The following is a 26,985-nucleotide window of genomic DNA, read 5'->3' on the forward strand; positions in this document are numbered from 1 at the left end:
CTCTCCAGAGCCACTCTGTGAAATCATTATGTGAACACCACTATTAATGTGATAAAATTATGTCTGCAGAAACAGACTTCACATTAAACATTTCTTTTGCTTTAAATTTAGTATGTTCATGAGCCCAGCTTCATAAAGTAAAAAAAAAAAAAAAAGTGAAAAACAGAATAATTTAAAGTATGTTTAATAATCAGCAGCATTCAATTATTCTTAAACTTCAAAATGAGGCAGGCACAATGAAAAAAAAAAAAAGAAAATACCAAAATCAGCCACTCACACATAAGGGAAAAAACAAAGAAATAAATAAACAAAATCTGAGATGCATGTTACAGAAATGGGGTGTGCAAAAGCATGTTGATGAAGTGAAACGAGTTGACTATAAACTCAAAGGAAACATAATGTACCAGATCCCAAATCACCTTCCAGCAAGGTTCAGTGAGATACAGCTATTGCAAGCCAATAATATCTTAAACAAGAAATATAACTCATTGTGCAAATTATATTAAGGTAGTTTAAACTAAAAGTTTGGTAAAGTTGTTAAAGAGCTGCATAAATGCCTGTTAATAGGAGCTGCTTTGCAAGTTATTTAAGAAATTGCATTTCTATCCTTTTATAGGGTTACACAAGACATAACTTGGAAAGGTCTAGTGTATTCAGAGAGTTAAACCCATTTCTATTACGCATTTACTGTGATGGGCCAAAAACCTAAGAGTTTAATTTTTTTTAGAATCAAACACTGACGACCATTTTTTTAACCTTCCACCTAAGTCCAAATGCCTGTTGAATATGAACATGTTCAGAAACTACAATAGTAAAAATGTAGCCAATATCAGCAAACAAATAAGGGAGGATTAAATAAATCAACAAATGTCACACTGCAAAGAAACTGTGCATTCCCATAGTAGTCCTTTGGTGTCCACAAACGATTATCGTTAAGCAGTGGCGGATAAACTGCCAGCAAGCTCAAATCACTTGTATAACAAAAGTAGTTATCCACCGGGAAATCTTTATATACACATCTGTCAATACAAGAGCTTTAACAAGCTTTTTTCTTTTTGCTCTAGGAGTGCATACAAGTCCAAAATTGTGTTTTCTTGCACAGGATACAGTACTTATTTTCCTTGGGGATCCAAAGCAAATTCAAGGGTTGTTAATTTTTCTCTGGAAATGTGCCCCCAAAAGCACCAATATACCCTTCTAATCCACTTCCTCCATGTTGCTGTAAGATGATGTTGCACAATCTGCAGAGTGTGAAAACAGATCCGATGTCACTTCTGGAGTAAGCTGTGGAGGTCCTTCTGTATCCAGCTCTGGGCCAAACAAGGCCTCACTAGATGCCTGTAAAACAGATTAGCAAGTTTAGATTACCTAGTCAGCAGAACAAAATTCCACTGTGACTTAAGACAAAAATAAAATCTGGGCATTAAAACAAGAGAAAGAAAAATCTGGATTCATCTGCAGAAGTGTTTAACGTCTCATATGTCACAGTATGCCAATTACTAGATTCAGAGTCCAGAAGCTTTCTGTCAAATAATTTTTGTATGAAACTTTGAGTCAAAATATACTCTGTAATAGATAAATATTTAAAAAATGATTTAAAAGGGAATTGACATCCCATATTCCCAATCAAGTAAAATAAATACTGCAAAACACCACATCCTGGAATACAAGATATTCCAAAAAAACAGAAGGTAATGCTTCACCTTCAAAAGATAGCTAAGTGTATGATGTGTAATGTGTGTTGGTGTTTACTGATTGACTGATTAAAGGGAAAAGATGATGAAATGGATAATCTCATTTCACATGTTTAATATTCATTCTATGACCACCCACACTCAAAAGGTTCTTAACAGAGTTTCAATAATTGATCCAACAATAATTTACATTGCCCATTCTCATTCTACAGTCTCACAAACAGGTAAGACAGGACAAGCTAATATTTACTATAGAAGACTTGCAAAGATAGAGATAGAAGGAGAGAGAACGCACAAGTTGATTTAGGAAATTTTTATAAACCAACATTTATGATCCCAACTAGGACTTCACTGTAGCATCTCTTTCAATTATATTGCTCATATACTATCATAGAAGGTTTGGTTCTGTCCCCAATAGGAATTGGGGGTGTGTGTGTGTGCACATGCACATATATTATACACTCATACATACACACACACACACCCACATACACACATACATACATACACACACTCCATACACCTACAAAGTTTATAAAAACATTCATTACACTGTGTTTGTATATTAATGTTTTCACTGAAACATTATGTACTAATATTAAAATATATTTACTAATATGTAATGAATACTAACTAATCTCTGGGATTAACATGTTATAGTTCAAAATGTAGGTTAAAAAAAATTATAAAATGAAAACATTTGTACACAGAATTCTAATTTGCTTTGAAAAGGGGAAAAATGCAATTCACATGATCAATTATTTTAATAAAAAATTTATTAAACAGGAAAGTACAAAAATATCCTTGAGTATCATCATAGATTATTGCTTTGTTTACATTAAACCATGTTAAATTTTAAATAACTTTCCTTCTATAACCATCCAAACAAATATACATTTTATGTTTAATTTTAAATAGTTGTTTAATAAATATATTTACTTTTTAATAAATACAATAAAATGGTTTAGCAAATGGAAGAAATACAAACAGTACAGATTGCAACTTTAGATTTCCATTATATTAATAGCATCCAAGAGTGGGGTATCAAGACTGAATTTGCTATAAGAAGAGAAACAGTTGCATTAGATCCAGAATATTCTAGCTTTTAAAGAATCATGACTGTGCTGTTAGCTTCAACCTGACATTACTAACAAGACAAATAAGATAATTACCTGATAGTGTAAGATTTAATAAAATCCTACACTTTGTCAAAATTATATCGTTATTACTATAGCATGAAGACATTTTCTGTTTTAGACATCCATCCATCCATTATCCAACCCGCTATATCCTAACTACAGGGTCACAGGGGTCTGCTGGAGCCATTCCCAGCCAACATCATTCTATACTTACACAGATCATTATAGACACACATGAAATGTATGCATTTCAAGTAATGGTACTTCATTACCTATACAAATCCTTACAAAAGCATCGCCAGATAAACATTTCAACACAGACTTCAGCTGTAAGGATTGCAGCAGGGCGATGCCGTCATCTGACTAAATGGGGGGTGTGGGGCACAGAAGGTTGCGTTCTGCTAAACCATACATTTGCAAAACAAAAGAAGGTTATTAGCGCAGTGAGAAGGAGCTACGAGCTTGTTAACATATATGACAGGAAAATTTAAAGAGGTCACGGACAACAACAAAAAAAATTGTAAGCTTTAGGGACTCTAGTATTAAATTACAAAAATGTAAAACTGTTTGCTGAGAAATGTCTTTGTTATGCAATATCTTCCTTCACTTTTAAGACTGTGAAGGAAATCTATTGATGAAACTTGATTTTCATCATCCAAATTAGTCAACATATCATGTAAACGGACTGGTGCTCTGTCCAAGGTAATCTTTTGCTGTGCATCCATGATACTATAGGCACAAAATTTCCACAACCCTGAACTGAATTAAGCAAGTTGGAAGATGTTAACATTTAAGAAGGTAACTACTTAAAGCAGAACACTCATAAAAAAGGATCTTGATAAAACATATCTACAGTACAGAAAAAAAAAACCTTATTTAGACAAAATACACAAAATTTTTATCATAAGTAATAATTTAATGGAAGTATACATAAACTTCTTTATATGCTGGTTCTTTTATAGGGTTAAGGGCTTGATATTGTACAGAAGGTCCAGAAGATTATACACAATGTCAGACAGACATTCTGCAGCAAGAAAAAGATTAATAAGCAACACTTTAAAAATTACACAAAAATTCTGCATTAAGAAATATAGATATGCATATATTATACATTACATATTTAGACATAGAAAGACTGCATTTATAAAAATATACTAAGCCACATGTAAATTTTTCCTTTTAACACAAAAGCACTCTTAAGTACCATATGAGTTATTCTGCTGAAATTACAATTACAACTTTTCTTAAAATACATGATTTGCTTTGAACTGGCTCAAGTCATAGATGAATCAAACCTAACAAGTTTTGAAAAATTAACAATTTTAATTAAAATAATAAAAAACAGTGCAATCACCTTAAACATGTTAACAAAAAAGCATTTAAAAATCTGAGGCATATATTACAGAAACAAGTTTTCAGTATTCAGAATTAACCAAAATGTAGCACACAAAACAAATACAAAAAATATTTTTTGCAGCATTTAAAAATAAAGGCAAAACTGTACATACTATTTAACTAACCTTTGATCTTTACATCAGGATTCACTTTAAAATACAAATGAGCAGTAACTATGATCATTATTATACATATTATCAATTACAATAACATTTTTGGGGAAGAAAACAAGAATATTTGCTATTCTGGCCAAATATACATTTTTTAAATCCTTTATGTTAACATCCATATATTTAATAGGCACTTTTATCTAATACAACAATACTTATCTTCATAATGTTAAAATTACTCAGGCTTTCTTCCTATTAAAGAAGAACTAAATGATTTTTTTTTTTTTTTTGCACCTACAACAAAGAACCAAACTGAGGACATGGTTATTACGATTCCCTTTTTTTGCATTTTTTCAGTTAGTAAGAGTTTGATTTTAAATTACGTAATATAGCATGTGGTGAAAGAATTGGAAAATAACTTGCTTCCTTGTCATTACTTTTTAATTTAAAGCTGCTGTCTACAACATGAAATTCCACACTTTGTGCCATCAAGTGAATGAACATGCACAATTTGATTCTTATGTTGAGGACCAGACAATAACAATCTGACAAAAATTGTCCAATTTTTTTTGGAATTAAAGCACTCTTATTATTCAGAATAAGACACCAAAACTGGCTTAATTGTTAATTTACCACTGTTACTTTTTAAGTTATTTTCTTTAAGCAAGTCTGCAAGGACTATGTAAGTAGAAAATTTTTTGGAAATTGACTGATGGTAAAATACACCAGAATGCTGTCAGTGAGAGTTGCATGCACGCCTAGCATTTAATGAAAAACAAGAACTATGAATTTAACCAAATTGAATATGTAAAACAGAACAATACAGTACAAACACTCCGAAATGATTAGCTGCCAAATTGGGCAACAATTAAAATAAGAGGAAACAGGCAAATGAACATCAGTAAAGTTACTGCAAACCTATGCCTTATTAGTAACTAAAGCGAAATACCACCCACCCATTTTTCTAAACCACTAATCCAGGGCAGGGTTGTGTAACCTCTGGCGCGTATCCCAGCAATCAAAGGGTGCAAGGCAGGAACAACTCCTGGACAGGGCACCAGCTTATCATTGGGTCAACACACAACCACTCATTTCCACACCCAAACCAGTGCCAATGCAGCAGTGCCAGCTGACCTAACCTGCATATCCTTGGACTGTGGGAGGAAACCAATGTAAAATATGACAGACTACAAATGCTGTATATATGTTTCCTAAAAAATGGCCCAGGTTATTCCTGAAATTCACAAAAGCAAATATGTTAAAAAAAAATGAAAGAAACAAAAACAACTAATAAAAAATAAATAAAAGATAACAGTCACCGGGAAAACACAAGCCAAATCGAAAATGACAGAATGGATCAGATATTATAAATTCTTTTGTAAACTAGTCTAATAAGAAAAACAATAGTCTGAGAAATGAACCAAAAGACCACCTATATGAAGTTCATTGTATTCAAATTATTTAATTCGCACAATCATCAGTGTTGCTTGTATAATGCAACCTGGTAGCAAGAAAATCAAAATAATACTTTTATAAAAATATATGATCTCCTTCCTGGTTAAGTCAAAGTACTGTACTTTATTCTTGGGCAGCAATTCTTAAAAATCTGGTTATTTGTTCTTCAAACAAGAGACAGATGCATAAAAAGATCAATTAATGATTATGTAGGATGACAGGTTAGAGCCTTTTCGTTAAAAAAAACAAAGTAACTTCTATACTGTAGGAGAAAAATGGGGTGTTGTTAGTGGTGGGAAACAGTCACTACATGAAAACAAAGTCCACCCTGAATGCATCAGGTGGATCAGCTCCTCTGTGCAAGTGTCTGTAAGAAAGACTATTCTAGAAAATCACAGCTAGCATAAAGCTACTCAGTCTTGACAAGTAGTAATACTATATAAATGTGCATCATATTAAGTTACTGATGGTCTTTATTGTCAATTCCTCAATTACTGTTGTGGGTAATTCTAGCCATTTCCTCATTTTTTTCTGATGCAGTCTGAGGTTATGACAGTTATAAAATTTATTATTATTTTTTAAAACTCCCTATTGTGTTTATATTTTTCTTTTTTACTTGCATGCAGTACTTTTAACATTTTTCATGAGATTAGATTTTCAAGTGTTTACCCAGCTTTGAAGATTGCATTGGCCTATTTCATATTGTTATCTGTACTCTGTCCCCTACCAATTAATTTGCTTTAGGATTAACTGTTAATGAAGAAATTAACTATAGTATACTGGTGGAATACCATGTAACGAAATTCCATGGGACTATAAATATATTTTGCCATAACGGAAATTTAATTATAACAAATATAGGGAAAATACATATACAAATATGACTGGGGTCACCGTTGATTTGCTATCTCTAACAGCAGCACTGCAAGGACAGCTCTGTGGGTACTCTGCTGCGTCCGGTAAACAGTAAACCAAGGACAAAGTAATTGGTTGTCCTTTGCTGGATCAGGCTCACCGCACAATGTGCTTGCTGCACAAGGCTTTGACCTGCATTTCCTCGCACTCTCTTGTTTTGCCAGTGGTGATTCTGAGCTGGTGGTGTTCTAATATGAAGATGGGAGCTAAAACAGAACAATTACCAGTGTTGTGGAGCCTATCTTGAGTGCTAAAGTGACACCTCCTATTTGAATGAAGTCTTGAGACGGTACCTGCCTTCTCTATAAAGTAATAAATTACCTGTATTTTCAGCTTCTCTCTTTTTTGTTACTTGCAAACGAAACTTTGAGAAGCGCTATGAAACTCTAAACAGTACAGTATCCACACACAACACAACTACCCATGTGGATGCTCGGTGGAACACTGACTCAGAATTAAGCTTTGTGTATAATGTCACACCTACATTCTCACTGAGCCTCGCCGAGACTGCCCGAAACCACAAATTTCACAATAGACTGTCAACTTTCATTTAGTCTAACAAAAAAGAAACAGCCTACTGCAGGGTTCTAGAGACTTTGTGAAAGTGTATCCACAGCATTAAGTATATTTTGCATTGCATTGTTGTCTTCAGGGCCACTTTTGGTCAAAAAAATGTCCGTTATACTGAAATTTACATTTCATTGAAATAAAATCTGTTCAATACAATGTTAATTGAACATTTGTTCATCCTAACAAAAAGTATTATTCTGAAAATTTCATTACTACGGCATTCACTATAATGGGATTTGACCAGTACTGCAATATAGTCCTATTTTGGCTGCTGCTGTCATGGAGTGATAAAAAAAAGACTACCATACCGGTCTAACAAGATCTTCTCACTTCCAAACCTGTGCTGGCTTTCATCTCAAACTATTTTTAATTTAAGAGCCAATGGAACATTAATAGGCACTGTTAAATATGGTTGAAACTTTACTTTCTATATTCATTTTGAGGTAGTTAGTATAATGCCAAAATAATTAAAACAAAAACCATAAATTAGATTCCTCAAAAAAACAACAAAAGGATAATTTTCCCTAATACAACAATTAAATGTTACACCAAGGAGGTACTGTAATCACAGAGAATACAGTTTTACATTCTACTATTAAATTTTATCTATAGTACAGTCTTGTTCTAGTGCAATGTACGTTTGCAGTGTGTTAAAGTATTAATATAAATTGGTTTAAAACTATGTAATATCAAAAAATCTTACTGTGTATGGCTTTAAGTGCAATTGCTAATAGCATTCCAATCACATATACAATAGATAAGAGTTTAGACTAGAACTGCCTTCCCATAGCACACCATGAAATATACAGCTTATTTATAACTTTGCATCTTATTTCCAGTGACCGTGAGACATCAATGGGTAAAGAACATTAACAAACAAGGCTACCACTGCTGCAATGGTACCAAGAACAATAAATCGAACACAGTTTTCTTCAGCATCAGGAAGGCTGCTGAGCACAAGTTCCGGTGTATCTTTAGGTGTCAGCCTCTCGGTTCTTGTCCAAAACCTCTTGTACATGTGCTGCTGGATGACATCTGCATCTTCATCTTCCTCCAGTTCCTGCCATATCAGAGAAGCCTAAGATTTGTGGAAACCTATGTCAGGTTCTTAGAATCACTCCAATTTAAATGACTTTCCCAATGCTTGAACAATATCATAATAAAAAGAAAACTGACTATATCACAACTAAAAAATAAAATGATTTTTCTTTATTACACTTTTACATTCTATAATTTACCAAGTCTCTAATTTATTTGAGAAGAATCATATTAATCATTTAGTTATTCCCAGAGACTCAAAATACAAGTTTGTTAAAGAAATAAAAACATTACAAAATCCTAAGACATCTAATAAAGGCTACTATAACAGCAACAAAAGGAGGGGTGACTGCATGTGTTTATGGGAAAGGCTAGTATATAAAGAAAAAAATTGTTATTACTTAAAGTACCATTGTGACTTTCTTTGGACAGTAATAATTACCTACTGTGTGCTCCTCCTTTAATCTAGAATTATAAGATTGTGGTTTAAGAGCATATATTTAGCATTAAACAATTGAGCTGTTCATATCCTGGAATGATTAATTAAAATATCAGTATTTACTGTATGTATATCATCATTGTTTAGAATGACAACAGTTAATTAAAAGACAACACATATGAAAATCAATGTGGGACACTGGCATAGCCCAATCTACAAGCCTATTACACTTGAGATCACACAATTCACTTGCAATAATAAAAGGGTAACTGCACAGGTCGGGAACATGGCAACCTCAAAATTCTCCCACTGTTGGTACCCCACACAAAGAAAGCCTAAGAGAATACAAACAATGAGATACAAGTCAAACCATTTAGTTTTTAGGTGTGCTCAGCCCTATACATCATGGCACATATTGAAATGAAACTGGTGTTTGCAATGAGGGGTTTGCTGCATCAAGCAATAACCAGTCTTCTCCCTGCCTAGATTGCTGCTTACACTAATTAGACAGGGGTGGATTATTCATGGATTACCATACAATGCCTTGAAACAAAGACATGTTTTGACAGATGGTATCTAAGATGATGACTAATACTGACTCTGACATTGCCAAATGCATCTTCACAACATGATTGTTTGATGCTCAACTTATGTTTGACCAAAATTTATCTGCAATTTCCCAAGGTCTATTAACTCCATGCATGGACCATAGAAGCATATGTACAATGCTAGTTCTGGTTTCCCACAAATGTCATGACATACATTTGTCAGCACTGGAAATTATTGTTCAATTATTTAGTCCTGAAAACTGTTCCTCAAGTGTCACTGTATCTCAGTTTTTATGAATATTAGAGAATTTCTTTTACATTAAATTCCTATGTATTAGTGACTGATATTAAAATGTGTAGCCTTCTGTTAAATGTACCACCAATTTTCTATTATTGCTTTGAACCCTCTCCCACAATAACTTGAGGGATGAGCGAAAGCTTTAGATTCGTCAAATTTTTTGATCTCCGGTTTTTGACGGATCCCGACGTTTTAGGATGCCCTGATACTGAAAACATTGATATCTTGATGATGGGTGTGCATGTCTGTCAGTTTTTTTGAGGATGGTCTAGAGCTAAAACAGATTGAAGGAAAAATACCAAACTCTAAACTTAAGAATGTTATGAGATGATGATGTGCTGATTAGTTTTTTGAGTCAAATCGTGCAAGAGAAAGAGGCACTCTAGAGGAGCCCTCAAATACTGTAATTCTGCAATTAATTATGGATTCTTCTTGTCAGTTGCTATCGTCCTAATTTTTTAATTTTTGTTGCATGAGATTAAATTATTATTAAACATTAGAAAAATTCTTTGTTAGCAAAGACAATAATAGTACAGTAATCCCTCGCTATAACCAATCAGAGCACGCAGTTAAGTTCCTGCCTGCTGAATGCAGTGTTAACCAGGAAGTCTCGTCTCGCACATTCAGCATCAATGTGTTTCGCTGTGTAAAGAGTTGTGCTCTTTTGTGTTTATCTTTGTGCATAGTCAAGCCCTTCATTATGGCTCCAAAACGATCTGCTACTGCTTCAGGGGCCGTGCCCAAGCGCAAACGGAAGATGTTAACGATTGCCGAAAAGGTAAATGTTTTGGATTTGTTGAAGGCTACAATTCTTTTTATTAAAAAGTAGGAAAGGAATATAAGATCTACGGCCACAGTGTCCTTTTAACCAGGTTGCAAAATGAGTTTTAAGTGGATGTAATAAGGCAGTAGTCTGGATGGAATCTGCTTTAGGGATTTGGATTGAAGACTGCCAGAAGAAGAACAACGGCAGTGCTACACAATCGCCTAAAGTGGCTCGTTTGGAAGAGCTGTAACGCTCTCCTTTGTTGTGCAGTAAAATTAAACTCATTGTTATCGAACAAGTCATCGTGTCATTGTTGGTGAGTAACCATAATTAATTTTCTACTTACAGTACTTAGTACATGTACGTACGTTTAGTGTCACTGTACACACATTTACTGTATACTATTTTTCTTGCATTGTACGTATTTACTGCTGGTGGCCTGTCTATCGTAATGGCTGTAACATATGTGATAATGGAGACACTCAATATCTTTAAAATAATATTTAGGTTTTACTGTATATAAACAGTGTGTTTATATACATAATTTCAATGAACCTTACTTAATATCTAAGAGAATACAAAGCGATTATGCTGTATAACTCTGCAGGGAATATTTATAAACAGTGTGGGAGAGTTTACAAGGGCTTAAAATATATAAAAATAACCATACAAACATATGGTTTCTAGTTCGTGGATTTTCACCTATCGCGGGGGGTGGGGGGTCTGGAACGCAACCCCTGCGATCGAGGAGGGATTACTGTACTGTTTAAATTTAGGCTTATTATACTTTTTAGTTAATCTCTAGAAATAAATCATCAATTCACTTCTCAATAATGTATCGTAATTCCAGAGACTGTTTGCATTCTTCACATTGTCACTAAATTATATGAGAAGGAGTGAGATAAATGTATGTGTTTAATGGACATTTATTAATACCTAACAAATTCGAATCAAGATTCAAATTTTTTCTGTTAATGGACATTTATTAATACCTAACAAATTCGAATCAAGATTCTAATTTTTTCTGGCACTTAAGATTGACTGTGAAGCAAAGGGGAAAAAATATCTAAATCTTTGCCTGTCACAATTTGAAAGAATGAATATTCAAGTCTGTATGATATATCTGTAAAATCTATGGCAAAGGTGCTCATTTGACCTAGGACTGTGCCTATATTGGGAGCAACAAGAAAAACAAGAGAACTAGTTACCACAGGTTTTGAAATAATTATAAAGACGCCCATGATGTAGTTAAATTTGAAAGATATTTTAAAGAGGAGAAAAAGTATTTATAGAGGAGGTTTATCCATTCTGGCTTAATTTACTCATGATACTTACCAGAGCCAGCATGAATAACCCAGACTGTTTTTAAGTGTGAAACATTCTCTGAAATAAACATCAGTCTACTTTTTCAACTCACAAAATAAAAATACATTATTTAAATGCATTAAAAGCCATTTACATAACCACACAAGCCACACTCCACTTCCAATGGTAGAATGAAACTAGAATACCTAGAAAACAAAAATATTCCCCTAGGTAAAAGATGATCTGGGACATTAGCATCAATCTCTATTTTTTCCCCTAGTGATCATTTACTGCATCCTCTTTATATGGACTAGTCCTTGCTTCCTGCATTTTCTTGTTCCACCAAATCAGTGGTGCAACAATAAGGGATCTCGACGAAAGGGTGATCAAAGGTAGGAAAAAATACTTTATAGACAAAAAATGTGAATTTTCTATCAGCTGGACTTCGCCTTACAATTTCTGAACAGTGCACCAAATCCTATATTCAGGAAGCAAGAGAGTGTGTTGTGCAGTTCTAGAATTTACTAGTACTGAAAAACAAGGACAGAAATTTCAAAGGTTTACTACACCAGTGTAAGAAAGGTTTAGCACTACCCAACTAACCATACAATGACAGATGGATAGTTTTCACTATAATCCGTACTGTGACAGCTTCAATGAAGGGGTGTGGTTAAATATAGAAAAGTAGCAATTCTAATATAATGCAACAGTAATATATCTAGGTATATAGATTTGGCCAAGCGGGTCTACTGTAATTTGACAAATGTGTGTTTTTTTTTTTTGGGAATACTTTCTTAATCCCCAAAGAAAATTGTCTTTTTGCATGACCAATAAACAACAATTTTGCATGGCTTCAGTTAGTTGCTACTTGCATCATACTATACCCCCTGTACTCATGACTCTCTTAACTCTAAAATGTCTTGTAAATTACTCTGTCCATGAAACAATCTAAAGTTACACAAGTCTGGAGCCAATAGTGCCCTTAAATAAACATATTAATAAATATCTTTTGGAGTACCTGCAAATTATTTTCTTAAACACATGAAATCACTGATACCTGAAACTACTATTAGCCAGAGTCTCAAATGCAGGATTAATATACTCAAATTATTTAATATTTTAGACTAAATCATTCAATGTAAAATAATATGTGGTGCCAAAATAGGGCAACAATGCAGTTATTTGGATAAACTGCAGATAAAAAGGTAATCTGTGAAAAACTAGGCACTCATATTCTATAATGAAAGCCATCTTGCTACGACCCTGGGTTTACACATAGTATCTATAAGAGCTATAACCAAAACAATCTATTTAACTAACACAAACCTACAGTTTCCGCCAAACACCTCTGGCTGAAGACATTTATCAGTGAGAGGGCACAGTAGTTCATTCTTAAAATTAAATGGGTTAAGAGCATGTTAGTCATGTGAACTGATAACACAGTTACAACACTTAAAACTAATGCAGACAGAGGAATCCAAGGTACATCAAAAATAACAGATATAATTGAATGTTTCACCAAATGAAATTTAATTAAGTGAATGTTGAACCATCTTCAGGTTCTCCGAGTAATATTTTCTTGAATAAAATATTTTGCCGAAAATTAAAATTTTCACCATCCGTTTTACCAAAGCAAAAATGGAACAGACAATCCACGATTTTCTCTCTCTAAAGTAAAAGTAGTTAAATATCAGTTGGTCTTTGCTCATTTTTAACCCATAACATTTCACAAATAACCTGGAAAAAGGATCAAGTTGTTGTGTTTCACAGGTAAGTTAAGGGTACTCCATGAAAAATCTGTTTTATAAAGCATTTGTACTCTTACAATTTCCTTGCATAGTTTCTTTAAGTTCACAACGCATCTTTGTGCAATTAGATATACCTATAGAGACAGTAATTTTGAATACTGGTGCCACTAGCTTTACCGGGTGTAATACAATGGACGGCTATCCTGATTGTCACACTTGTTTTGTGTGGAAGCATGTCAAACCTTATTTTTATAATGTGCTTCTTTGTTTTGGTAGCTAGAATGTGTTTTTTTGTGAGTGATGAAATTTCATCACAAATGGTGGAAGATATTTTTTGATTCACTGTAAACACACTCTTAATCTTGAAAATTTTTGCATGTCATTAGTTTATCATTAGGGCTTATGATCCTTACCAAAATGGTTTCAGTGAAGAACATTTTAGGAAAACTGTTGACATGGCCTTAAACTGCACTTGAAAGAATATTTACAATTCTGATGACAATGACCTTTGGGGCACAACTCTAATTCAGGTTCCAGATATGAATTAGTTCTTTTACAAGTTATTTTGATCTTTTCCAGACTTCATTCCAATATTGAACTAAATTTTAAACCATGAAACAGGGAACTCAGATGGATCTGTGAGTACTTCATTAAGAAACCAATAACCCGCAGGAATGACTTGCTGAATTAGCACCAGCAAGTTCAAAACTGACTCCTACTGGTAGCATCATAACCAATTCTGAAAGAATGGCATTGTGCTTGTAATGATTGGAAGTGTGATAGTCTCCGTCTGTGTTTTGTTAAAACTCTCATTCCCTTAAGTGGAGTGTATTCTATCCTCATTTTCTGGGAGTAAACCTCTGTCCTGGGGGTCTTCATGCTATGTCTCCTTGTGAGCCTTCACGGATCACACAACAGAAAGTACATATTAGTCACCTAAGTCTTCAGTGTATCTGACAACTATTTTTAGTTTAGTAACTGGTACTTATATTTGTGTAACCAGAAAAGAATGTAAAATGTGAAAAAAGGTGGTACTCGAGAAAGACTGAAAAACGTCTAAGGTCTTTATCATGAGAAATTTTGTGTCTGTAGAGAGTAAACCAAACTTTCAGACCAATTTCACAGATGCATGCATTAAGCATTTACAGAAATGTGATTAACTGAAGACAATTCTGATGAAAATGTAATGATAATTGGATTAGCTGCACCTATTTGTTGTGATTGATTTCTATCTCTAGTAAGTATATGGTGGGGCTGTTTGCCTTTATTATAAATTGATAATGGTCTAAATGATTAATGAAAAGGTGGAACTTCTGTCTGTTTTGTAATGCTCAAATTAATTACCAACTGTTTCCATAAATCATCCTTAGGATCATCTGTATTCACAGGAGTGTGCTAGTGGGTGGGCAGCACACACCATTTTCCTGTTGATACAGAGACTTCAATCACTGTCTGGATCTCCAAATCCAATTGTTGGACTATTTTAACCAGTATTCACTATAGCAAATGCCAGGTAATTTTTATTAGTTTGTTAAACAGACTTGATAAATGTGACACCGACATTTTATGCATTTATGAATCTACAGCCAAACTCCCACTACGTTAATCAGATCAAAAGTTAAGTCCATCTAATTCCCAGATACAAAATAGGTCTTCATAGAAAAAAGCCAGCAATTAAACAAATCAAAGTCTGTAGCAAGAACTCTGGTGGGTATTTAGATGGTTATTTATGAATGTATGGAGTGAGCTGTGGTTTACGAATCCTGAACAGATATTGATGAATTAACTGCAAGGACACTATAATTCCAGTTAAATCTATCAAACTAGGTCTGGACAGTAAATTGTGGTTTCCTAATAGTAAATTATGGATTACCAAAGATTTCAACTGTAAACTCGAGAAATAGGGCATTTCAACAAGGAACTATAACTTAACAGAAAGAAATGAAGTGCATCATGGAATCAAGCATGAGAATAAACTGCATATCGACAAACCAGGTTCATTGTGATACAATATGAAGATGAAAGTTTTCATAATAAAACAAATCTTTTGGAATTGACAGGGGGTTAAAAGTCTATTAAACTGGCTCAAAAATTCATTAAATTCTACGTTAAGTTTTTGATAAAGAATTCTGCTTTACAAATTATTCAGAAAAAGATTAGACTCAGGACTGGAGCTAGCAGTCATCCTGGTTGATTCTGTGCAAAGCAGCCCTGCCCAACACTCCACTCTTTCACACTCCACTCTTTCTCTGCAATTACAAAATGTGCCAAAACCCTAAAAAGGTAAACATTACTCCAATAGTCAGATGTGCATCTCCAACTTCCTTAAATCACTACAGACCGGTGGCATTAAATTGATATATAATTAAATAATTTCAGAAGTTGATTAAAAGAGAGCTGCTACTTATCTGGACCCTTACCAGTGTACATACAGCGCAAAGTGTTTTTTCACCACACCCCCCAACACTTCTGAATCTGATGTGTGAGCCAATGGAAAAATCAAAAACACACACAAGGCTGCTGTCCATCTCCTCATCTGGTTTGTTTTGCATATAAATGATGGCAGACATTAACATAGGAAAAAGCATATCCATACATTTATCACTGTGAGTACCTAAAAATATAAGGACACTCATACACCTGCTGCAGAGGAGTCTGTTCAATGGTATGATTGTTCCTTTTCATAACTATACCTTTCTAAGATCAAGGATATCATTCTCAAATATTTTTGTGTATTATTAGTGTTAATCATTCATTTTATAGAAATGTTACAAGTGTATATACTTCTTATAACAAAGGTTCTTGTTTGTTGGCTCTTGTATTTATTTCTTTTTTAAGTGTAGCAACGTTCTCAATTTTGTACCTTCATGCTACAAGCAAATATCACTCTGGGATAATAAAGGTCTGTCTAACTTAACACCTCCATACCCTGCTGCATAGGAAGTATGCCCCTACTTGTTGCTCTTAGGACCAATTAAATTTCAAAAATCTACTTTTTAATAATGACAGTACTCGCATTCACTGGCCACTTTGTCCCATGGATCCTTTTGTTTCCCGAAGCTGCTACGGTTTTTGCCACTACTGTCAATTCATATTTTTTGTCTCCTAATTGGCCTTGGCACAATAGTTAACAATAAAGTAATAATAATTTACTGAACCTTCAAACACTCAAGACAAATCTTTGAGAGGAGTCTCAAATGAGCAAAGTATCTTTTCACAACAACAAGAATGCTACAGCATTACTTTCTGTAGGGCAAGGTAAGCATTTATTTAATTCACTCATGACAAAGTGCAATGTGCCAGACTTCAGGATTTAATTCATTTTAAGATGCTTTCATTCAATTAATTAACTGGATTAATTAATCCAATTAATTTTAGCTACCTTTTCTTTAGACTGATTAAGGACTTTTGGTCACGAGTGAGGAATGCACACCACCAGAAGCAGGAAAGCTAAGACCAAAATAAGAACACTCAAGTTCATGACAACTTGGCATGGCGAGCACAACATTTAAATACAGGAAAGAACCATAGCTCAAACAAAGAAAGGACATTTTTGGAAGTGAGCAATGACTGAATAAAAAAACATTTATACCCATGATCCATGGAAAATTTAAAATAAAAATAAACAAATCAGGTTCATAAATAAGTAGAATGAAATGATAAGAAATGCATCATTTATCTATTAAGAAATGAAACTTGACAATAGATAAAGAAGCACAACAAGCTAATCTTAATCATATAACTGATAAAGTTTCCTACATGGTGCACACTTTCTGTAATACAAGTTCTTTCTCCTGTTTGAAACAAAACTACTTTTAAGACAACATTTTAGCAAAACATTAGTTTTACTGATGCTACATACTGCAATCACAAATAATGTAAATCAGTTTACTGTATGCAGTATATAAATGCCACTATTAGAAACATATTTAAATGAAAGTATTATCAGTGACAAACACAGTAAAACTATTTTTGTTTTAAAAAAAAAGTTTAAAAGGTAATCTCACCTGACTAGCTGCAGCTCCAGCTGCCATTGATGGTGATTCAGTGCCATGAGGGCTGTGTCGCCGAATAGGTCTCTCCACAGGAGAGTTACGTCGTCGGTAAAAAAGCACGTAAGCATAACGTGTCACTACCTGGCTTTCCTCCACTGTAGTGACAGTGCTGTCATCGAAGAGACGCCATCCTATACAAATGAGGTGAAGTATGGTTAATAATTAAAGAATTTTACATTATTTTAATTTTTAAACTTGCAACAGCTGATCCTTCTGGCTTGCAGATTTCAAATAATAAATGTATTATAAAAACATTACCAAGAATACCTGAACTGCTGTGAGTATATCATTGTTCTGAATTAACAAACTTCAAAAAAAAATTACATATAAGGAAAGGTTCTCTATATATAATCTTCATTTGGATCTTGATCTTTGTTTGTCCGCAAATGAGTTAGAAGAACCACCACTAGATGGCAGTAGAGAGACAGCTAAAACATAGGCATTGCATTAAGAATCTCCTCCAGGCTTATACTACTGAAGACTGTAGTACTCCAGTCACACCTCAAAACACAGACATTCAAACTAAACAAATTGTTGTGCTTTAAATTAACTAAAAAGATCTTCATTTAGATCTTGATCTTTGTTTGTTCACGAATTCCACGCATGCGTAGACCACCTTCCAGTTTAGTACGTTGTTGTTACTCACGGTTGTCAACAATGTGGCGAAATAACGAAAGGGGTGGTGGACAGTGTTACGCTGGTTAGCTCCTGAGGCCTGGTTAGAGAATGAGATTGCCGAAGATAAAAGGTACGTGCCTACGTAACATATGAATGAAAGGAAGACAGTGGGTAAAATGAATGACAACGTAACAGCACGTCCGGAAATTATTATTGTTACGTTGTAGCCGGCGAGTGCTGCGCGTCTCACAGTTGTACCGTGGCTTGCTCACATGTCAGTGAAGTGATCCCTATTTATGCTTTGAAGAGCCTGGATACCTATGTGTCCCCCTTTTATAACCATTGCTCAGTGTATATTGCCTTACTCTTTGGATTGCCACAAAGCAACCTGCGAGATTGGAGAAAGGTTGAGAAGAGATTGTGAGAGGAAACAACAGCGTTGTGAAAATGAGACGGACTGTGAACGGACAGAAGCAGAAATGCTCCTACACCACCACATAATTACGATTCGGACAGTGATTCCGAGTAGGCCGTTCCTATCGAATCAATATCCAAGGGATTTTTTTGTAATTTTGTTTCCCTTATAAAAAACCATAATGCTGTGCGACAGAGGGCCCAGTTCACGACTGGCAGCTTGATTTAAGTAAATCATTTATTTCTTCATAGAAGGCAAAAAACACAGGAAAGGTAGAAACTATTTTAAATCAGACTAGAAGTGGTATGAACTACCATAATAAATACATTGATTCAAAGTAACTTTTTTGTGCTTTTTTGATTGGGAACAAGACAAACAAAAAAAAAAAAAAAAAAAAAAAAAAAGAGCAGTGACGATTCTCACTAAAACTAAACAAGCCTTGTCCAGCAAAATGTTCTGGCATTCAACTATGGAGCCTGGTCTCTGAGTTGGGCTCAGAGTGGGAAACACTCTGTGATACTTACAAGCCCCACAATCTAACCAGGTGCCATACAGTATAAATTAGAACCAGTGGAAAAGAAGGAAATTAAAGAAAATGTTATGTATTAAGAAAATTTATGTCTGCTTGTTATATGCACTCTTACACTCTATATTCTTATACTCCCAAGTGGTACAGTCCCGATCAAAAGTTTAAGACCACTTGAAAAATGGCAAAAAATCATATTTTGCATGGTTGGATCTTAACAAGGTTCCAAGCAGATCTTCAACATGCAACAAGAAGAAATGGAAGTGAGACAAAACATTTTTTGAGCATTCAATTAATTGAAAATAACAATTAAATTGAAACAGGCTGTTTTACAGCTGATCAAAATTTTAGGACCACATGCCTTTAAAAGGCCAAATCTGTGCAAAGATGTGGATTCATTGTCATTTTCTGTCAGGTAGTCACACATTCTGATGGCAAAGGCAAAAAAACTCTCCCTTTTTGAACATGGTCGGGTTGTTGAACTGCATAAGCAGGGTCTCTCACAGCGCGCCATTGCTGAGACGCAGTAAAACAGTCATTTGGAATTTCTTAAATGATCCTGAGGGTTACGGAACAAAAAAGTCAAGTGGAAGACCCAAAAAATTTTTTACCAGCACTGAGCCGGAGAATCCAATTGGCTGTCCGTCAAGACACTGGACAATCCTCGACCCAAATTAAGGCCGTTACTGGTGCTGACTGCAGCCCCATAACCATCAGACGGCATCTGAGACTGAAGGGCTTCAAAAACAAAAAACGTCTTCAAAAACCTTGTCTCCTTGAACGCCACAGAACTGCTCGTTTGGACTTTACAAGAGAGCACCAAACATGGGACATTCAAAGGTGGAAGAAAGTTTTATTCTCTGATGAGAAAAAAATTTAACCTTTATTTTATTATTATGCTGTCTTAAGGAATTGTTCTATTCTGTATATTGTATTGTATTGACCCCCTACTTTTGACACCCACTGCACGCCCAACCTACCTGGAAAGGGGTCTCTCTTTGAACTGCCTTTCCCGAGGTTTCTTCCATTTTTCCCTACAAGGTTTTTATTGGGAGTTTTTCCTTGTCTTCTCAGAGAGTCAAGGCTGGGGGGCTGTCAAAAGGCAGGGCCTGTTAAAGCCCATTGCGGCACTTCCTGTGTGATTTTGGGCTATACAAAAATAAACTGTATTGTATTGTCCCGATGGTTTCCAACGTTATTGGCATGACAAGCAGATCCCACCTAAGATGTTTTCTACGCGCCACAGTGGAGAGGGCGCCATAATGGTTGGGGTGCTTTTTCCTTCAGTGGAACAATGGAGCTTCAGGAAGTGCAGGGGCGTCAAACGGCCGCTGGCTATGTCCAGATGTTGCAGAGAGCATTCCTCATGACTGAGGGCCCTCGTCTGGGTTTTTCAACAGGACAACGCTACAGTACACAATGCCTGCAGGACAAGAAACTTCTTCCAGGAGAATAGCATCACTCTTTTGGCCCATCCTGCTTGGTCCCCTGATCTAAATCCAATTGAGAACCTTTGGGGATGGATGGCAAGGGAAGTTTACAAAAAATGGACAACAGTTCCAGACAGTAGATGCCCTTCGTGCGGCTGTCTTCACCACTTGGAGAAATGTTCCCACTCACCTCATGGAAACGCTTGCATCAAGCATGCCGCAACAAATTTTTGAAGTGATCAACAATAACGTTGGAGTTACTCAGTACTGATTCATGTTTGGAATTTACAGGGTTTTTTGGAGGTGTGGTCCTAAACTTTTGATCAGCTATAAAACAGCCTGTTTCAGTTTAATCGTCGTTTTCATTAAATTACATGCTCAAAAAATGTTTTGTCTCACTCCCATTTCTTCTTGTTGCATGTTGAAGCTCTAATTGGAAGCTTGTTAAGATCCAACCATGCAAAAAATGATTTTTTTCCCAGTTTTCAAGTGGTCTTAAACTTTTGATCAGGACTGTATGACTGTTTGACTTTATAGTTCTGCCGAGAGACTACAGTATACACTCTAAATTCTTATACTCCAAAGGGGTATGCCTCATTGACGTTTTACAGTTCTGCTGAGAGACTACAGTGTGGGAAATAGAGGCACTCACACAGTTGTGACATGAAAGAATGACCTGCTTAATTTGAAACTGACTATATAGTTTTGCTCTGAGACTGCAGCAGTCACACTGTAAATGGAAAGTCGGGTATGGAAAGCTAACAGGAGACTGAAACACATTTTACAGATTTGTTCAAGATGAAAGTCTACATGGCTATGACTCGTGTGAAGAGAAGCACCCTGTGTCTTTTTACTACTATGACTGCATCATTTAACAATCCTTCTGCTATAGAACCAGATCTTTTTGAATGGCCCTTGTTATGCTAAAACAAAAAACAACTTGAAAGAAGTGTCTCAAAATAAAAAAATAAAAAAAAAAACTAATTAAGATAAGTCACCAATAAAAACAAAGTAGAATTGTTTAAAACTGTTTTAATTCAACTGAAATTGGGATGACAGTTTTTATTTATATTCCATTTTCACCTAATAAAAAATAACCCCAATACAATCTGGTACAACCATGTTAATTTGTTAAGCTGCACCACTAGCTCACCACTACCTAAATAATTTGAATCATGCATGAAATGGCTGATGGGAATTATGGATAGACTTGGCAACATATTTATAGAAAACACAAGACATTTTTTTTTACTTTATTTTGTATCTATCATTATTTGTATTTACTTTACTTTGTATCTACTTTTATACTATGAAGTGATTTTACAAGCAACCAAACACATATGGCCCAGATAACTAGCTTTAAAAAATTATTGGGTTGCATAAGACTTTTGTAGAAGAGTACTTGGCAATTAATTTGTAATTTTTACAATTTCTCTACAATCCTTGTGTAATACTAATTTGATTAAGAAAGAGACATTCTACTCTTGCAGTTGATTTCTTTGTACTTACCAACATCACTACGCTGACTGTTTTTGTCACTGGGAAGGCGAGCATATGCAGTATAATGTCCCCCAATCATACCACCATAATGATTGATCACTGCATATAAATCATAAATGGGAGGCTGAGAGTCATCTTTCTGGCCAATGCAGAATTTACTTAGATCCAGATTTCTAAAAAAAATAAAATAAATGTGAACATTAAAAACTAAAATTGGCAAAGAATTCTCTCTACTATTACAATACAAAGAAACGTCCTCTGACTTTCAACTGTTTTCACTTTCAGTAAACTTAATGTGTAAATATTTGTATGAACACTAAAAGAGTCAACACCATAAGACAAACTAAAAATGTTTCACAATGCGTCCCTGAATGAAGGGAGGCTCAAAATCAAAAGTACCAGTCAGTATCTGGTGTGGCCACCAGCTGCTTGAAGTACTGCAGTGCATCTCCTCCTCATGGACTGGACCAGATTTGTCAGTTCTTGCTGTGAGATGTTACCCCACTCTTCCACCAAGGCACCTGCAAGTTCCTGGACATTTCTGGGGGGAATGGCCCTAGCCCTCACCCTGCGATCCAACAGGTCCCAGACGTGCTCAATGGGATTGAGATCCGGCACTTCCACTGCGAGGATGATCAGCTGTCCTTCCTGTCTCCCTGTAGCGCTGTCTTAGGCGTCTCACAGTGCGGACATGGCAATTTATTGCCCTAGCCACATCAGCAGTCCTCATGCCTCCCTGCAGCATGCCTAATGCACGTTCACGCAGATGAGCAGGGACCCTGGGCATCTTTCTTTGGGTGTTTTTCACAGTCGATAGACAAGTCTCTTTGGTGTCCTGCATTTTTAGAACTGTGACCTTAAATGCCTACTTTCTGTAAGCTGTTAAGGTCTTAACGACCATTCCACAGGTGCATGTTAATTAATTGATTATGGTTAATTGAACATGCATGGAAAACATTGTTTAAACCCTTTACAATGAAGATCTGTAAAGTTATTTGGATTTTTAAAACATTATTGTTGAAATACACAGTCCTGGAAAAAGGAACGTTTCTTTTTTGCTGAGTATATATATATATATATATATATATATATATATATATATATATATATATATATACACACACACACACATATATACAGTGGGTACGGACCCCCTTCAATTTTTCACTCTGTTAAACTGCAGCCATTTGCTAAAATCATTTTAATTACTTTTTTTCCTCATTAATTTATACACAGCACCCCATATTGACAGACAAAAAAAATTTTTTTGAAATTGTTGCAGATTTATTAAAAAAGAAAAACTGAAATATCACATGGTCCTAAGTATTCAGACCCTTTGCTGTGACACTCATATTTAACTCGGTGCTTTCCATTTCTTCTGATCATCCTTGAGATCACCTTCATTTGAGTCCAGCTGTGTTTGATTATACTGATTGGACTTGATTAGGAAAGCCACACACCTGTCTATATAAGACCTTACAGCTCACAATGCATGTCAGAGCAAATGAGAATCATGAGGTCAAAGGAACTGCCTGAAGAGCTCAGAGACAGAATTGTGGCAAGGCACAGATCTGGCCAAGGTTACAAAAAATTTCTGCTGCACTTAAGGTTCCCAAGAGCACAGTGGCCTCCATAATCCTTAAATGGAAGACGTTTTTGGACGACCAGAACCCTTCCTAGAGATGGCCGTCCGGCCAAGCTGAGCTACTGGGGGAGAAGAGCCTTGGTGAGAGAGGTAAAGAAGAACCCAAAGATCACTTTGGCTGAGCTCCAGAGATGCAGTCAGGAGATGGGAGAAAGTTGTAGAAAGTCAACCATCACTGCAGCCCTCCACCGGTCAGGGCTTTATGGCAGAGTGGCCTGTCGGAAGCCTCTCCTCAGTGCAAGACACATGACAGCCCGCATGGAGTTTATTAAAGGACACCTGAAGGACTCTGAGATGGTGAGAAATAAGATTCTCTGGTCTGATGAGACCAAGATAGAACTTTTTGGCCTTAATTCTAAGCGGTATGTGTGGAGACAACCAGGCACTGCTCATCACTTGTCCAATACCGTCCCCACAATGAAGCATGGCGGTGGCAGCATCATGCTGTGGGGGTGTTTTTCAGCTGCAGGGACAGGACAACTGGTTGCAATCGAGGGAAAGATGAATGAGGCCAAGTACAGGGATATCCTGGACAAAAACCTTCTCCAGAGTGCTAAGGACCTCAGACTGGGCCGAAGGTTTACCTTCCAACAAGACAATGACCCTAAGCACACAGCTAAAATAACGAAGGAGTGGCATCACAACTCTGACTGGTCTTGAATGGCCCAGCCAGAGCCCTGACTTAAACCCAAATAAGCATCTCTAAAGAGACCTAAAAATGGCTGTCCACCAACGTTTACCATCCAACCTGACAGAACTGGAGAGGATCTGCAAGGAGGAATGGCAGAGGATCCCCAAATCCAGATGTGAAAAATGTGTTGCATCTTTCCCAAGACGACTCATAGCTGTATTAGCTCAAAAGGGTGCTTCTACTAAATACTGAGCAAAGGGTCTGAATACTTGGGACCATGTGATATTTCAGTTTTTCTTTTTTAATAAATCTGCAAAAACTTCAAAAATTCTTTTTGTCTGTCAATATGGGGCACTGTGTGTACATTAATGAGAAAAAAAATAATTTAAATGATTTTTGCAAATGGCTGCAATATAACAAAGAGTAAAAAATTGAAGGGGTCTGAATACTTTCTGACCCCTTCCAATACTTCCAACCCTATAGGGGCCTGTGGTCACCACCAGGGGGCGCCCGGATACCTTGGGAACCCTGGACCTTAGCACTTCGCCACACCAGGAAGTGCTGGGGGATTTGTGGGGAGAGAGAAGCAGGGACACCCGGAGTAATTCCGGGAGTACAGCCAGCACTTCCGCCACACTGGGGCATGTCGGCGGGAGATTGCCGGGAAGCACATGGAGCACATCCGGGTGTGGATAAAAGGGGCCGCCTCCCTTCGTTCGAGGCTGGAGTCGGGTGGAAGTAGGACGAAGCAGGAGAAGCGAGATTGGAGGTGGCCCGAAGAAAGGCATTGTGTGAGAGGTCTGGACTTTGGGGGACATGTGGTGGTTTGCGTGCACTAATTAACTTTGTAAATATTATAAATAAATGTGTGGTGGTGGAATTACAACATGTCTATTTGTCTGAGCCCAGGTCCCGTTCACAACATATATACGCATACATACACACATACATATATACATACCATCAAATAGATAGTTACACCCAGACCTTCCAACCTAACTGTTCCACAGTTTGAGGCTTGCCAACTTTGTAGTATTTATGATGGCATAGCAGTAAAAATATGTCTTAATTTAAATAGTATATATGTAAATTGAAAAATGACTTTCATTTATTAAATAGTAACTTCTTTAAATTAACAGCATACTATAAATATTAAGGATATCTAACAGCTTTATGAAGGCTGTATGATTTTAAGGCTCCATTGTATTTTCAAAACTAGTATGTGTTAAAACTTTACTTTCTTCCGTCCAATGTTCCACACACATTTAATTTTACATTTTTTTCCTTCATTTGTATTTTACAAAAACTCTAATTTCAGCTTTTTAATCATGTCCAGATAGGATGCTTACCTGACTGGAAAATCAACCATATCATTAATTTTGTCTCGCCAAATGAAATTGCGGAAGGAGAAACGCTTAAGTTGGATTATTAAGACATTGGGGAGTCTCCATAACATCAGCTGTTTTGATGCTTCTCTGTGCTGTTTACACTTGGGACAATACCTGCAAAAAAAAAAAAAAAAAAAAAAAAAGAGAGAGTTTAAATAAAAAAATCAAATAGACAACACAATAAAGAACTGCAACTTTGAAAACATGTAGACTACCAACTAACATGAAAGGAACACTACTGAGAACTGCATAATGTGCAAATAGCTGTGAAAAGTAGAAACATTTCAGCTAGGCAGTCCAAAATTAGTATGCCCGTTTTTGGGGTTTTGGGGACTGGGGATATAGAATGCATACAGAGCCTTGCAAAGGTATTCAGTCCTCTGATCAATTCTCTCATTTTACTGAATAATAAACCCAACGTTAAACTTTTGTTGCCAGAGTTTAATTTATTTTTATTTCAAACCACTGAAATTCAAAATCAGATTTTTTGTGACAGATTTTTGTTAGGAGAAAAAAAAAAGAAAATACTTGTGTTGTTTGTGTTAGTAATTAGTGACCTTATTGTGCAATCTCAATTTAAACGGGTGGAAAAAAATTAAACTGCCAAACAAGTACACAACTGTATTTTAAATGGCCTCGGCCAGTGAATCATTCAAATAACTTGCATAAGCACCCTACAGTTAAGGAGTCATATCAGCTGGGATAATTAAGACTAATAAGTATTACAAGGTCTTCAAGAGATCAAATAATTTATACATATACATTAGGAAAAGTTACAAAACAAAAAAAATTTAAGTAATAGGATGTCCTAGTGAGCACTGTTGGTTTCATAATCAGACAGTGGAAGTTAAATCAAACCAAGTAGACTCTGCCAAGAAAAGACTGTGCTTGAAAAAAACACTGCACAAGACTCCCATAAAAAGAATTACGATGAAAAGCCACAGTCAGGTCACAAAAATCACTGTTATGGAGCTACAGAGTTCATTAGTTCAAACATGGGAGAAAAGACATCAGTTAACTATATCAAGAGCTTTATATACCATTAGCCTATATGGAAAAGCACAAAGATGCCATTAGTCAATGAGGCATGGGAAACCATATCCTGCGTTTGCTGGGAAGAAAGTGACCCAGTTATGAGACCAAAGCAGATCTTACTTTCTAATCTTCAAGGAAAAGCAAGTTGCAAATAAAACACTGTTCAAACCATGAAAACTTTAAGCACTGAAGACAAATTCACCTGAAAGCAAAAGAATTATCCCAAACACAAGGCCAAAGTAACCTTGGAACAGATTCCACAATGGCCTGGTATTCCAATAGGAAAAGTGTAACACTATATGAAAAATGCTGTAGACAATTT

At 35.7% G+C, this 26,985-nt stretch overlaps 1 protein-coding gene across 9 annotated transcripts in view; it reads right to left on the reverse strand.

Moving 5' to 3' along the window:
- Positions 1-259: 259 nt before the first annotated feature.
- Positions 260-26,985, reverse strand: part of usp19 (ubiquitin specific peptidase 19) — a 96,288-nt gene continuing 69,562 nt past the window's right edge. For 7 of the 9 annotated variants that reach the window (XM_039771048.1, XM_039771050.1, XM_039771049.1 and 4 more), the window contains exons 23-26: positions 25,590-25,742; positions 21,974-22,137; positions 17,428-17,606; positions 4,137-8,356 (exon numbers count right to left, since the gene is read on the reverse strand). In XM_039771048.1, the coding sequence (XP_039626982.1) occupies positions 8,108-8,356; positions 17,428-17,606; positions 21,974-22,137; positions 25,590-25,742 (745 nt within the window). In that variant the 3' untranslated portion in view covers positions 4,137-8,107. Of the gene's footprint in view, positions 1,339-4,136; positions 8,357-17,427; positions 17,607-21,973; positions 22,138-25,589; positions 25,743-26,985 lie in introns of those variants that run through there. The other 2 variants (XM_039771052.1, XM_039771051.1) reach the window with 1 other exon arrangement.

Source organism: Polypterus senegalus, chromosome 12 (genome assembly GCF_016835505.1).
Source record: "Polypterus senegalus isolate Bchr_013 chromosome 12, ASM1683550v1, whole genome shotgun sequence".
Classification (NCBI taxonomy): Eukaryota; Metazoa; Chordata; class Cladistia; order Polypteriformes; family Polypteridae; genus Polypterus; species Polypterus senegalus.